The sequence below is a fragment of the Panthera tigris genome, chromosome A3 (assembly GCF_018350195.1).
Source record: "Panthera tigris isolate Pti1 chromosome A3, P.tigris_Pti1_mat1.1, whole genome shotgun sequence".
Lineage (NCBI taxonomy): Eukaryota > Metazoa > Chordata > Mammalia > Carnivora > Felidae > Panthera > Panthera tigris.
In genome coordinates, this window is record NC_056662.1 from 114442200 (window position 1) to 114455544 (window position 13345).

Below are 13345 nucleotides of genomic sequence, written 5' to 3' on the forward strand. Positions count from 1 at the left end.
TGGCACTGGAGCTGGAGGAGGGTATGCTGCTGGGTTCACTCAGAAGCGGAGTGGCTTTGTGGTTAGAGCACAGACGGAGCCAGACTGCCCAGCTTCAAATCCTAGACCTATCACTTACTCAATCACTGGCTACGTACCTCAGGCAAATTAGTAACTTCCACGTGCCTTGCTTTCCTTGACTATAAATGGAGATCATTATAATTATACAGTTTATGTAAGGATTTAAATGTGTTAACACGGGGCGCCTGGGTGGCTCAGTTGGTTAAGCACATGACTTCAGCTCAGGTCATGATCTCACGGTTTGTGGATTTGAGCCCTGCATCCGGTGTGTGCTGACAGCTCAGAGCCTGGAGCCTGCTTCTGATTCTGTGTCTCCCTTTTCTCTCTGCCTCTCCCCTGCTCGCTCTCTCCCTCTCTCTCTCTCTCTCAAAAATAAATAAACATTAAAAAATAAAGTCAAGTAAATGTGTTCACACATTCAAAGTGCTTGGAACAGTACCTGGCCCAGAGGAAGCTTCTATGAGTCTCTGTTGTCACTCTATAGAGTCCAGAGCCAAAGAGAGGCTAAGAGTGGTAAAACAGTGAAGCAAAACCAACACGATGGGGTCTCAATATGGAGTTCAGAGACTTGGTGGGTCAGGGAAGCAATGGGGCAGGCAGGCAAGCCAGAGGACAGGTCTGGGGTGATGCTGAAGACGGGGTCTCCTGCCCATCCTGGCACATTCCCCTGCATGGTAGAGAGAGAGGTAAGCCAGTTCTGTGATGGGATACACTGGACAGATCACTTGACAGATAAGGTCTCCGGTATCAGACAGGAAACGCGACAGTTCATCTCATCCATTGTGTGGTCTCCCAGCAGCTTTTGCTAGACCCCACTAGAGTGAGCAAGAGTCTCGTCTCCTGCTTTTCATGGTCTATAGAAACGGAGAAGAGTCTCCAGGTGGCCATCCCAAGAATTCCCATCTGGAAGTGCTTGCCAGCAAGCATACAGGTACTACTATGTGACCTGCTCCAAAGCGGCCTCCCTTGAGGCCACTTTGCATGGACTGGGCCATGTTTGTATATTGATAGAAGCGATCAGTCAGCCTCATCCAAAACCCACAAACACCCTGGGGGCAGAACAGGGCTCTGCGGCTGGGGGCAGGGACAGTAGGTAGGGCTGCCTTACTTACCTACTCTTCGGGTTCACCTCCACCCCAGGGCATTCACCCCGCGTCACCTTCTGTCTTCACAGCTGATGACTGCAGTCAACTCATCAAGTTGCCCAAAGTGAAATGCATTCGCAACACAGAGCGGCAAGGTAGGTCCGTGCAGCTGGGCAGGACCTTGGAGCATGAGTGTCAGGGATTGGGGTGTGTGTGTGCATCTGGGTCTATGTTCAGTGTGCAGGGGGTGTCATGTGGCTCCCCCCGCAAGCTTGCCGGAAGATGGAAGGATGGGGGCATCCACTTGCCCATTTGTCCCCACTGCAGGTCTGGTCCGGTCCCGGATCCGGGGCGCCAGTGTTGCCCAGGGCACCACTCTGACTTTCCTTGACAGCCACTGTGAAGTGAACAGAGACTGGCTCCAGCCCCTGCTGCACAGAGTCAAAGAGGTAAGTGAGGCTGACTGAGGCCAGGATTCCACAGCCCCCACCTCTTGGCTCTCTCAGGCCAGTACTTCACATATGCCCCCCAGGCCCTCTGGGAGGGGGGTGGGACAGATTGCTGTCCCCTCGTTAGAGATGGAGAAGCTGAGGTAGAGTGGCCTGCCCACGGTCACACGGCAGGGCAAGGCCCGGGACCAGTTCTTTGTATCACACTGTGACCCACAGCAGGCCCGCAAATGGGGCTGCCAACGGCAGCTGATACATGACACGTGCAGTTTCCTGGGCAAGAGAACTGCCCAGAACTATTTCTCCCAGACAGTAGAAGGTTCCAGAAAGGGAGCCCTGATGAGTGCCTTTTGTGAGAAGAAGGCAGCAGACTTTCACTGGGCCTTGTCACCCAATTCCTGAGGCTTCTGTCTTTCCTCCAGCCATGCATCACCCTTGCCCACAGGCCAAGGCAGGTGGGCAGGATGCTGAGAAACCTTTATTCCTTGCCTCTGTCTGCCTTTAGATTACTCTGGAATTCTGTATGTTTCTTCTATGTCTCGGTTACTCCTTTGGAAAGTATGAAAAAAAAAACAACTTTCTTTAATGTTCCCATTGGTATTTTATATTCCCCAAAGTCCGCCCACCCCCATCCTGATCTCCAGAAGTCACCAGTAGGTACCAGCATCAGTGCTTAGTGTTGCTGCCCTTCATTTTCTGCCTGAGTTGACTCCCATGGCCGCTCTGTGCAGTACGAGGTCCGTTACTTTTCACATACCCATTTCACAGACGAGGACACAGTGTCGGGGGAATTATGTGACCTGGGCTGATATTCCCTGGCCAGCGCCACCTGCACCAGAGCCCTTCATGTTGCCTCCACACCATCTTCCCTGTGCAAAATGACAGGGTTGAGGCTGAAAGAATTGGGATATGTGAACCACTCCGAAAAGTGGGAAATCCTTCCCGGCTTCATTCGTCCCGATGAGAGCACATCGGTGGCCTTGCAGAGTTCTCACACGTGGGCCCAGAGGTTAATACCCATCCTGTGACCGCCTTCCCTGAGACTGGGAGAGCTCAGAACTTAGCGCTGTTTAAGAAAATGCTCTCTCCCCCTTTTTTCTGGCAAAATCCCACTGAAGAGGTCTGGATTGAGAAATAGTAGGTTATGAACAGACCCTTTAATTTCAGGGCTTTGCCTGGCCCTGGAGGCCCTTCCAGATCCTACCGGTCACAGAGGTGAGGGGGGCGGGGATGATGCTGAAAGTACCAACCCTCTAATCAAGTGGTTGGTTCCTCAGCTGACCAGTCATCTCATTAGCGTAAACTCAGTTTCCATGAAAGGGGATTACTATGAATAACAAAGATGTCCCTGTCCCCCCATCTCTCAGGAAATCCCAAGGGTTTTAGAATCTCTTAGTGAAATAGGAGTGCCTGGGTGGCTCAGTCAGTCAGGTCATGATCTCATGGTCCATGAGTTCGAGCCATGTAGGGCTCTGTGCTCCCAGCCCAGAGCCTGGAGCCTGCTTGGGATTCTGTGTCTCCTTCTCTCTCTGCCCCTCCCCCACTCTCTCTCTCTCTCTCTCTCTCTCTGTCTCTCTCTCTCTCTCAAACATAAATAAACATCAAAAAAATTAGAAAAAAAAAGAAGCTCTTGTGCAGTGAACCAAGATCAAAAGCCAGGTATATATTTCTTCTTATATCACAATATCACAGTGTACCACATTTTTTAATTAAGTTTTTGATTTTAATTCAATTATAGTTAACATAGAGTGTTATATATTAATTTCAGGTGTACAATATAGTGATTCAGCAATTCTGTACATTACTCAAGGCTCATCATGATAAGTGTACTCTTAATTCCTTCTTCTATTTCCCCCATCCCCCCCACCCACCTCCCATCTGGTAGCCATCAGTGTAGTGTGTTCCCTGTAGTTAAGACTCTGTTTCCTGGTCTGTCTCTCTTTTTTCCCTTTGCTCCTTTGTTTTGTGTCTTAAATTCCACATTTGAGTGAAATCACATGGTATTTGTCTTTCTCTAACTGGCTTATTTCGCTTAACATATAATATACTCTAGATCCATCCACGTTGTTGCCAATGGCAAAATTTCGTTCTTTTTATGACTGAGTAATATTCCATTGTATGTATACAGCATATCTTCTTTATCCATTCATCAATCAGTGGACATTCAGGCTGTTTCCATAGTTGGGCTATTGTAAATAATGCTGCAGTAAGCATTGGGGTGCATGTATCCCTTTGAATTGGTGTTTTTGTATTTTGTATTTTGAATACCTAGTAGTGTGATTACTGGATCGTAGGGCAGTTCTATTTTTAACTTTTTGAGGAACCTCCATTCTCTTTTCCAGAGCGGCTGTACCAGTTTGCATTCCCACCAATAGTGCATGAGGGCTCCCGTTTGTTTCTCCACATCCTCACCAACAATTGTTTTTTGTATTTTTAATTTTAGTCATTCTGACAGGTGTGAGGTGATACCTCATTGTGGTTTTTACTTGCATTTCCCTGGTGATGAGTGATGTTGAACATTTTTGTATGTGTCTGTGGGCCATCTGTATGTCTTCTTTGGAAGAATGTCTGTCTATTCAGGTCCTCTGCCCGTTTTTTAGTTGATTGGGTTTTTTTGTTTGTTTATTTCTTTTTTTTTTGTTTTTTGGTGTTGAGTTTTAAAGTTCTTTAAATATTTTGAATACTAACACTTTATCAGGGAGGTCATTTGCAAATATCTTCTCCCATTCAGTAGCTTGTCTTTGAGTTCTGTTGATTGTTTCTTTTGCTGTGCAGAAGCTTTTTATTTTGATGTAGTTCCAATAGTTTATTTTTGCTTTTGTTTTCCTTGCCTCGGGAGACATATCGAGAAGAAAGTTGCTATGTCCAGTGTCAGAGAAATTACTGCCTGCGTACCACATTTTGTTTATTCGTTCCTCTGCTAATGGACATTTGTGTTGTTTCCATCTTTTTACTATTGTGAATAGTGCTCCTGTGAACATTAGTATGCAAGTTTGAGTGCCTGCTTCTACTTCTTTGGGGTGATACCAATGAGTGGAATTGTGGGATCATGTGGCGATTCAGTGTTTGATCTATAGGACCCCCCCTCAGGCTGATGTGGCCCTGCAGGATATGTTAGGGGGCCTTGCTTTTCTCAGACAACCTTAATGAACCCTTTCCACCCCAGTGCCTGTGAGGCCATCACAGAAGCCCTCTCTGAAAAATATTCTCATTTTTGCATCCCTGGTCAGCCTCACCTGCAGGGCAGAGAAGCCTTCATCGTTTCCTCCTCCTGCGTGTGAGTGCTCCTTGCCACCCAGTGCTCCTCCTGTGGCAGTCACTTGGCCCCGAATAGAGCTCATCCTCCCGGGCTGAGCTCTGGATCCCCACCGCTGTCTGATCTAAAGCTTTGGTAGCAGGGGACTGGCCGGACAAACCCTGGGGCCGTGGTCTGGCTCTGCCCCTTGCAGAGCACCACAGCAGCCTCTGTGGGCTGCAGAGGTTTTCTCCAGACCCTGGCTCTTGTTGCTAGAACATTCCACTGAGACATCCCTTCCAGGACAGGGATGTGGGCGTGTGTCAGCCTGTGTTTCCACACGTCTTTGTATTGTGTCTCGTCTCAGAGTAAAACGTGATTTGATCTTGTGAGTAGAAGTGGAAATTTTAAGCTGTAATTGGAGTTGGGGATTTTCAAAAATAGAAAGAGATAAGAGAGAGGCCAAGTTTGGGCTGTCAGAAACCGTCCTCAGCTGGTCTTTTCCACAAGGAACTCTCTCGCGTCCCATCTCCTCCCTTCAGCTACACGATGATACTTGAAACAAGCACCAGGTTGGTTTTAATTCTTTTAACAGAAGCCTCTTTCTCCCCGCTCCTTATCTACATATCTCTTCAGTAGGAAAAAAGATTTTAAGAAATTTCAATCCCTTTAGCATTTGGTAAATTTATGTAAATAATGGCTTACATATGCTTCAAAGCCTCTCACACGCCTCCCTCTCTTCTTCCACCCAAAAGCCCTGTTAGGAAGGCAAGATGGTTTGGCAAATAATAATTTGTCTTCACTTTATAGATGAAGAAACAGTTCCTCAGCATGTGCTGGTTTGCTTAAGGTGACGTGAATTCTAGATAGCAGCGTCAGAACGAGAACCCAGGTCTTCTGTCCGCTCCTCGAGGACCCCTTCCTTCTCCCCCACCCCGCCCCTCCAGCCTACCTTAGAGGCTCCGTCGTCACCCTCCAGTGCCTGTCCTCTGCCTTCCCTAGACTGTGAGGCCGTATCCATCTTTGCACCCGCCACAATTCCTAAACCATAAGAGGTGCTCAGTAAAGCTGGTTCACCAAGTGAGTGACTGATCTCTCTAGCTTTCTGAGTGCGCATTCATCACAGTGTAGTTTTAGTTACGTGAATGGGTGGAGGAAGGAGAGGTGTACCACACAGGTGATCGATGGCCATTGGCTGGTGCATTCAGCCTCTGTCATTGCTGCCAATGGACTTGTGGGGGGGGTGGGGGGGAGACAGGGTCCAGGCCATGGGCCTGCCAGTGACTCCTCCAGCTGCCTGCTTAAGCCGACCTGTGGGCCTAGCCTTGAAGACCAGCCAACTGGAGCTCACGGGCCAGCACCTGTGGTGGCTTTGGGTATCTTTACTGGAAGTCCTTCCGTCCCTGAGCCTGTAGGAGGAGAGGCCATTTTTCCCAACTGTAACTGACCCATCCGCTTTGCTACCAGCCATCGACATAGTACCCTCAGAGCGAGTTAACAGCCAGCCTCTTGAGCCAACGCTGATGAACACCTGCTGCCCAGCAGGCCGTGGGCTGGGGCTGAGTGCTGCGCAAGTGGAGCAGATACTGACCCCCAGGGTCACTCAGATTTGCGTCCTGGCTTTAAGGGTCACGTTTAAAGTCTCGTGCAGCCTCTTTTTAAGGACATGGCTTCACACAGCACTGAGCCCCAAACATCCCTCATTACCCACCTGGTCTCCATGACTCTAAGCAGACACCACATATGAACTGTGATAGGAGTAATAGAAGGGCAGAAGCCCTTGGAACGTACAGGGACGGTGCACCAGAGCCGACGCACCCTGGAGGCGGAGCCCCTGGGTGGCTTCTGGGGAAGGCTGTGGCCCAGGCAAGCAACCAGCATTTTCCCAGGCAAGCAACCAGCATTTTATTTTGCATTTCAATTTCCAAATATTGAGGAGAGATTTGAAACACCAGGATTGCGGTGTGGGGGTCCCCAGACCACCCGCAGTTTCAGTAATTCACTAGAAGGACTTGGAACTTAGCAAAGCTATTATATTCATGATTACTGTTTCGTGTAGCAAATGGAGACAGGTTAAACTCAGCAGTGGGAACAGGTGCATAGAGAGTTCCAGGCACAAGCTTCTAGTTGACCTCTTTCAGTGGGATTATACACACGGCACTCACTTCTCCCAGCAGGATGTATAACAACGTGTACAGAGCATTTCAGAACAGGAAGCCCACCCAAGCCTTGGTGTCTGGGCTTTTTGTTGGGGGTCAGTCACCTAGATGTGGCTGACCACCCCCCCCCATGGTCTCCATGCCCCTCCGAAGGTCAGGTTGAGTTGGTACCACATGACCCAAGGCCCTCATCATAATAAGTCACACTATTAGCATAGACTGTCTGGTATATCTCAAATCTCCCAGGTAAACAGAGACACTCTTCTAGGCAGGGCATTCTGAGGGCTTAGGAGTTACTGCCCAGAAGCTGGGCAAGGGCCAAACATATCTCTGGACAAGAGTAATTCTCTGCTGCACAAGCATTGACATAAGGACTTAGTGAAGCTGTAAAGACCCAAACGCTCAACAAGCCAAGGCAAAATGAGGACTTTGTCAGACTCACAGAAGAAGTTCAGTCTCCGAACTTCCGCAACCATGTCAGAATTCAAGTCACAAGGATGTCTTTGAGGTTGTGTCCATGGGGAGGTATTGGTGTGGATGGCCGTGCGTGGGCACGTGGTGCGTGTGCACACTCAGAGACGCACAGTGACAGAGCCTGAGTGGTGCCTGGAGAGCAGTGGCAGCTGGGCAGGTGCTGTGTCGACTGTGGAAGGAGCATCTGTGCACGGCCCAGAGGTAGAAGCAATGCATTGAAAATGAGCATTTCTTTCCACATGGGCCCCTTGCCTTCCGAGGTACCTTGTCACTGTCAGGATGAGTCACACGTGGAAGCTGAGGGCCAAATGAAGTCTGTGAACATAAAAGCAGGCACCTGGTGACTCCGAGCTTAAAATAAGGAGACAGCCTCATCTGGGAGAGAGATTGAACTAGGAAATGAAATGGCGACAAGGAGAAGCAGAGGTTCCTGCCTGTGCCGGCAGGTGGTAGGTGTGGAGGATTGGAGATGTGGTCCCGCCTGATTTCCCCGACCTGCTGGCTCTCCCAGGCTGCTTGGTTTCCATTTGGCTGTGGAGTCTCCATGTTCACATCTCCTTTACACTGCCCCCAGCTTCCCCTCCCGCAAGCCAGGTACAGGGTGTTCACCCAGAGCAGGGAAGGCTTTAAAAATATATGCAGCACCTTGACAGCCCCCAGGAGCTGGTGCCTCTGTCTTGCATATTTTGAGAATGTTTCCTGGATGACTTTGATGCCTATAGACACGGGAGCCTGAGGGATACAGCAAGCGAGGAAGCCGGAAAGGGAGATACAGGCCTGGTTTTGATGGTCTCGAATGCCAGGCTAAGGAGTTGGAACCTTATCTTGCAGGCAGTTCAGGTTTTTAGCTGTTGAGCGCACAGTGAGATTTTCACATCGTAATGACAATTTTGGCGGCCGCCGAAGGGAAGAGAGTGGGATAAGGTAGGAGTCCACTGCGGTACGCCAGGTGTGAGGGGGGAAAAATGGAGGCAGGACACACTCAGACGAGCAGTTTCAGAGTTAGATTCGACAGGTGATGGGCAGAGGCGAAGCTTTCTGCTTTGTGCTAGGGAGACAGAGGGATACGCGATGGTTCTGTTAGCAGAAATAGGCAACCGAGGGAAAGGAGCATGTTTGGGGACAAGATGATGAAGCCATCACTGAAAGCCCACAGGTCATCCACGGAGGTGGCCAGTGGCATACCGGATCTGAGTCTGGAAGGAAGGGGGTGAGTCAGGACTGGAGGCACCGATCTGTGACCATCACAAGTGACACCTGAAGTTAGGAATGTCTAGAGATGCTATTCGTAAACGTAGGCATAGAATGAAGGTATTTGGAAATTCCAAAGTGCTTTTCCTGTGGGTGTGTGGCTTCTTTTCATGGGACTGCAGGTAGAGGTCACCTTCCGGGCTGGCTGTGGCCTCTGCCTCCTGAGACCCCACTGATGGTGAAGGACTTTTAGAGCCCCCTTCTTCCTGCTTTCCCCCTTCTTCATATGCATCCCTCTCCAGCCGGCCCCTGCCGTGTCCCCACCATGCTCCGAAGGCCACTGTGGCTGAGAAGGACTCCAGGAGTCAGAGAAAGGCTCCTGGCATTTTAGGCAATGGAAACAGAGAGGTCGCGGTACCCCATTTTCTAGATGAGAAAATTAAGATCCAGAGCTGGCAGTGCTTAGTCAAGGCCACAAAACCAGCCTGGCGTTACCAGGGTGAGGCTCTGCCAAGCTCACTGATTCCCAGCCCGGCTCCTTGGCACCACAGGCTGAGCCCGGAGTCTGCTGTCTTCCAGGACTACACGCGGGTGGTGTGCCCCGTGATTGACATCATCAGCTTGGACAACTTCAACTACATCGAGTCCGCCGCGGAGCTCAGGGGCGGTGAGTAGGGCCAGCACCCCTCCCCAGCAAGGACTCGCTGCTCCTCCTGGTTATTGCATTCAAGGGGGAAAGTGGGGGAAGCGTCTGCTGGTGGTTTTGTCTGGAGCGTCCAGCCCTGAGTCCTATAATGCTGGTGGCTCCATTGTGGCCTTACCACTGAGGCCACGAATGGAACAGCCAGGGGAGTATGTAGGATGATGCCTCCAGCCCCCAAAGCCCTGGCTCTGATATGGGCTTGCTCTGGGACCTGAGAACAGGAGGGAGGCAAGGACCCCCCAGCTAGGCAGGGCCTGACTTGTTCTGTCACCTCAGCACTGGTCGCCACGCTCTCTCTGACGCCCACCAAGGTTCTGCTCAGGGCCTAGTGCTGGTTCCCCAAAACTGATTTGAGGTAGCTCAGCCCCTTACAAAAACCTGCTGGCGCCTCCCCAATGCTGCTGGCCAAGGGCCACACCTGTAACTACCCATCCTGTCCCCCTTAGACTCTGTCACAAGTGACTCTATCGTCTGCCCTTTATCCTCTCACTGCCCAGCAGAGAAGGCTCAGAGAGGCAGTAGGAGGTAGAGAAAGAGAAGCTGTGGGAGGGACATCTGGCGGCCTTCTTGCTGACCAGCCTGGGACCAGCTTCCCCGGATGCGTTCATGAGCTTCCAGAAAAGGGACGCATTGCGCAGGCTCTGCGGGGGCACGTGAGAGACCAAATCAAGTGACTCAGTGCTGTGTTCCAGGGTTTGACTGGAGCCTCCACTTCCAGTGGGAGCAGCTCTCCCCAGAGCAGAAGGCTCGGCGCCTGGACCCCACCGAGCCCATCAGGTAAGTCAGGGCAGGGGTGGCTGGGCAGATCTGTCACCACTCGGTCCTTCCCGCTGCCGCAGAGTATAGGAGGCATTTCACATTGGACACTCAGGACTGGGCAGAGACCAGGAGAACCCTTGCCAGGCCAGCCCCCCTCTCCCCTTACGTCAGGAGTTTCTGTCTTCAAGGAGACGTCTCCTGAGGGGACAGGGGCCTGGTAAAGCCTGTGCTGAGGAGCTGCCCGGTGTCACCCTTCCCCCACATGCGCCTCGTACTTACACTTCCCGCGAAACGTTGGGAAGTTGGGACCAGATGGTCCTGTTTGAGCCTCTGACTGGGGAAAAGATGGTTCCTTAGGGCCAGAGCTGAGGTACCAGGCAGGATTCAGCCCAGGAAAGGTCAGGTCAGCAGTGCTGTAAGCAGAGGCTGATCTCAAGGCCTGGCCACTGCTGCTTGTTAACAAACACGTCTGGGGCGCCTGGGTGGCTCAATCAGCTAGACATCTGACTCTGGCTCAGGTCACGATCTCACAGTTCATGAGTTCTAGCCCCGCATCGGGCTCTGTGCTGTCAGTGCAGAACCCGCTTTGATTCTTTGTCTCCCTCACTCTCTGCCCCTCCCCAACTTGCGTGCATGCATTTTTTCTCTCCCTGAAAATAAAATATATACAAACAAACAAACATACATCTGCTGTGTCCTGTCTGAGAATGAGATGGTGGCATCAACTCCAGGCTCTTTTGCGGGCGTTCTCTCCTCAGGCCCTTGCTATGATTCGCTGTACATGGTGGCAGGATGGCCGCCTGGGGCCCAGGACCTGTCGCGGGGCCAGGGGTAGAACAGAGCATGGTGTTCACCCAGCGGGGAGCCTGTGTCCTGAGCACTGAGAACGTATGGTGTGGATGTTCCTACCTAAGGCTGGTGCACGTGTCCCAGACCTGTTGGGGAATCTCCAAGCTGACAGCTGTCTGCTTCAGGTGGGGTGTCAGGAGGATAAAAGTGCTTGGAGAAATACAGACAAGACCACTAGGATGCAGTTTCTCTGGCCGGTAACTTAGGGATGCCCCACATTCTTCATGGGCATCTCCGTATCTCTGGACCTGCCATAGAGTAAACGTTTGCTCACTTGCACTGAATTAATTAAGAACATAACTCAGATTGTGAACCAGGGAGCTATGAAGAGCCAAATGGGGACACTCCAGAGAGACGTGTGTGTTCAGGAGAGCTCTACCAGGGACCTCTGTCTCACCTACCTGCTGGCCTCTCCTCCCTCTTCCTCCAGCTGTCATAATCTGGAGTGATGCCAAGAGGGAGATTGGAGCCAGATGGCATGCTGGCTAATGCCTTTTCTTTCTTTCCCTTTCTTTCTTTCTTTCTTTCTTTCTTTCTTTCTTTCTTTCTTTCTTTCTTTCTTTTTTTCCTTCTTCTTTCTTTCTTTTCTTTTTTTTCTTTCTTTCTTTCTTTCTTTCTTTCTTTCTTTCTTTCTTTCTTTCTTTCTTTCCTTCCTTCCTTCCTTCCTTCCTTCCTTCCTTCCTTCCTTCAATGTTTATTTATTTATTTATTTTGAGAGAGAGTACACATGTGAGCTGGGGAGGGGCAGAGAGAGAGGGAGAGAGACCATCCCAAGCAGGCTCCACACTGTCAGTGCAGAGGCCAATGAGGGGCTCGATCCCCTGAACCATCAGATCGTGACCTGAGTGGAGATCGAGAGTCGGATGCTTCACCAACTGAGCCACCCCAGCACCCCCTGCCCTTTATTTCTAAAGGGAGAGTAGAACCATCTTCCCACACTGAGAGCTCCATGCAGCACACATCAGCTTCTCAGCTACCCAACAGTGGCAGCACGTGATATGGTGGTGGACCACATCAAGGACAAAGGGGGCGGTGGTGCAGCCACCTCCTGGTGTTACCCTTCTCTGTCCCAGTGGTGGCCTTCTGAGGGTGGGCTCTTTTCTTGTGGGAATATCCCTGCTCCCAGAATGAGTGTTTCCCAGCATTAGGTCAGTTTGCAGGAAATAGCAGGGGGGCGTGGCTTTGGGAGACCTGGTTTCTGGACCTGCTTTCCATCAACTAACTGACGTGGGTGAAAACTGCCTTCACCCTCTGGACACGCTGGATGAGGGGCCAGGTCCCTGAGGGCTTGCCCACCTCTCCCAGCCACCGATCCTTATAGACACACGTCCCTAAACTTGCTGGGTTATTTGGTTGGACTCTGCTATCCTTGTCTGCCTTCCTCTGCAACCTTTTCCTTTCCAAGTGGCTTCTCTGGCATCTCTCTCAGGCACCAGAGGCAGGGGAAGGTGGGGTGGGATCCCACGGGAAAAAACAAAGATGAGGGTGTATTAGTTTGTTGGGGTTCCTGCAGCAAAGTACCACACACAGAGTGGCTTATCGACAGAAATGTATTGTCTTGCAGGTCTGGAGGCTTGAAGTCAAAAATCAAAGTGTCGACAGGGTCGATTCCTTCTGAGGCCAATGCTGGCCTCTCTCCTTGGCTTTCATGGGACTCTCCTCTCCGTGTCTCTTCACATTATATGCTCTCTAGGCACGTCTGTCTCTCTGGCTCTGTGTTTCCTTTTTTTAAGGACACTAGTCACATGGGTTTGGGGTTCACCGTAATGTCCTCATTTTAACTTCTATAGAGACTCGCTCCTTAAATAAGGTCACATTCTGAGGTACTGGGGGTTAGGACCCCAACATAGGTGACATAACCCATGATAGAGGGGTAAAGAGGGAAGAAAAGGAGAACACAATCTCAAAAAATGGATGTGCAATTTTTAAAAAATATTTATTTATTTTTGAGAAACAGAGTGCAAGCAGTGGGGGAGCGGGGGGAGAAAAGGAGGAAGACACAGAATCCAAAGCAGGTGCCAGGCTCTGAGCCGTCAGCACAGAACCCGACGCGGGTCTCGAACTCACAAACTGGGAGATCATGACCTGAGCCGGAGTCAGACACTTAACTGACAGAGCCAACCAGGCGCCCTAGGATGTGCTGTTAACAGGTGCTGCCTCAGTCTTCCTTCCCTGCCTGGTCAGTGGCTCGCTGCCCGGGTTCCCAGTAATGGAACCCCCCAAGAGAGCCACGCTGGGCAGGGCCTGTGGGAGAGGCCAGTGAAGGATCCCCAGGCCCTCAGAGCAGCAGTGTTCTGAGCAAATCCCAGCTCCCCCAATGGAAGGCATGCTGATGAGTAAATTAGCCTGTCTGTGAGGCCGGGAGATTTAAAATCAAAAGA

At 50.8% G+C, this 13345-nt stretch overlaps 1 protein-coding gene across 3 annotated transcripts in view; it reads left to right on the forward strand.

Moving 5' to 3' along the window:
* Positions 1 to 13345, forward strand: part of GALNT14 (polypeptide N-acetylgalactosaminyltransferase 14) — a 208272-nt gene that overhangs the window by 167298 nt on the left and 27629 nt on the right. For all 3 annotated transcript variants that reach the window (XM_042982220.1, XM_042982221.1, XM_042982222.1), the window contains exons 5-8: positions 1235 to 1300; positions 1473 to 1594; positions 9233 to 9320; positions 10049 to 10133. In XM_042982220.1, the coding sequence (XP_042838154.1) occupies positions 1235 to 1300; positions 1473 to 1594; positions 9233 to 9320; positions 10049 to 10133 (361 nt within the window). The remainder of the gene's footprint in view (positions 1 to 1234; positions 1301 to 1472; positions 1595 to 9232; positions 9321 to 10048; positions 10134 to 13345) is intronic.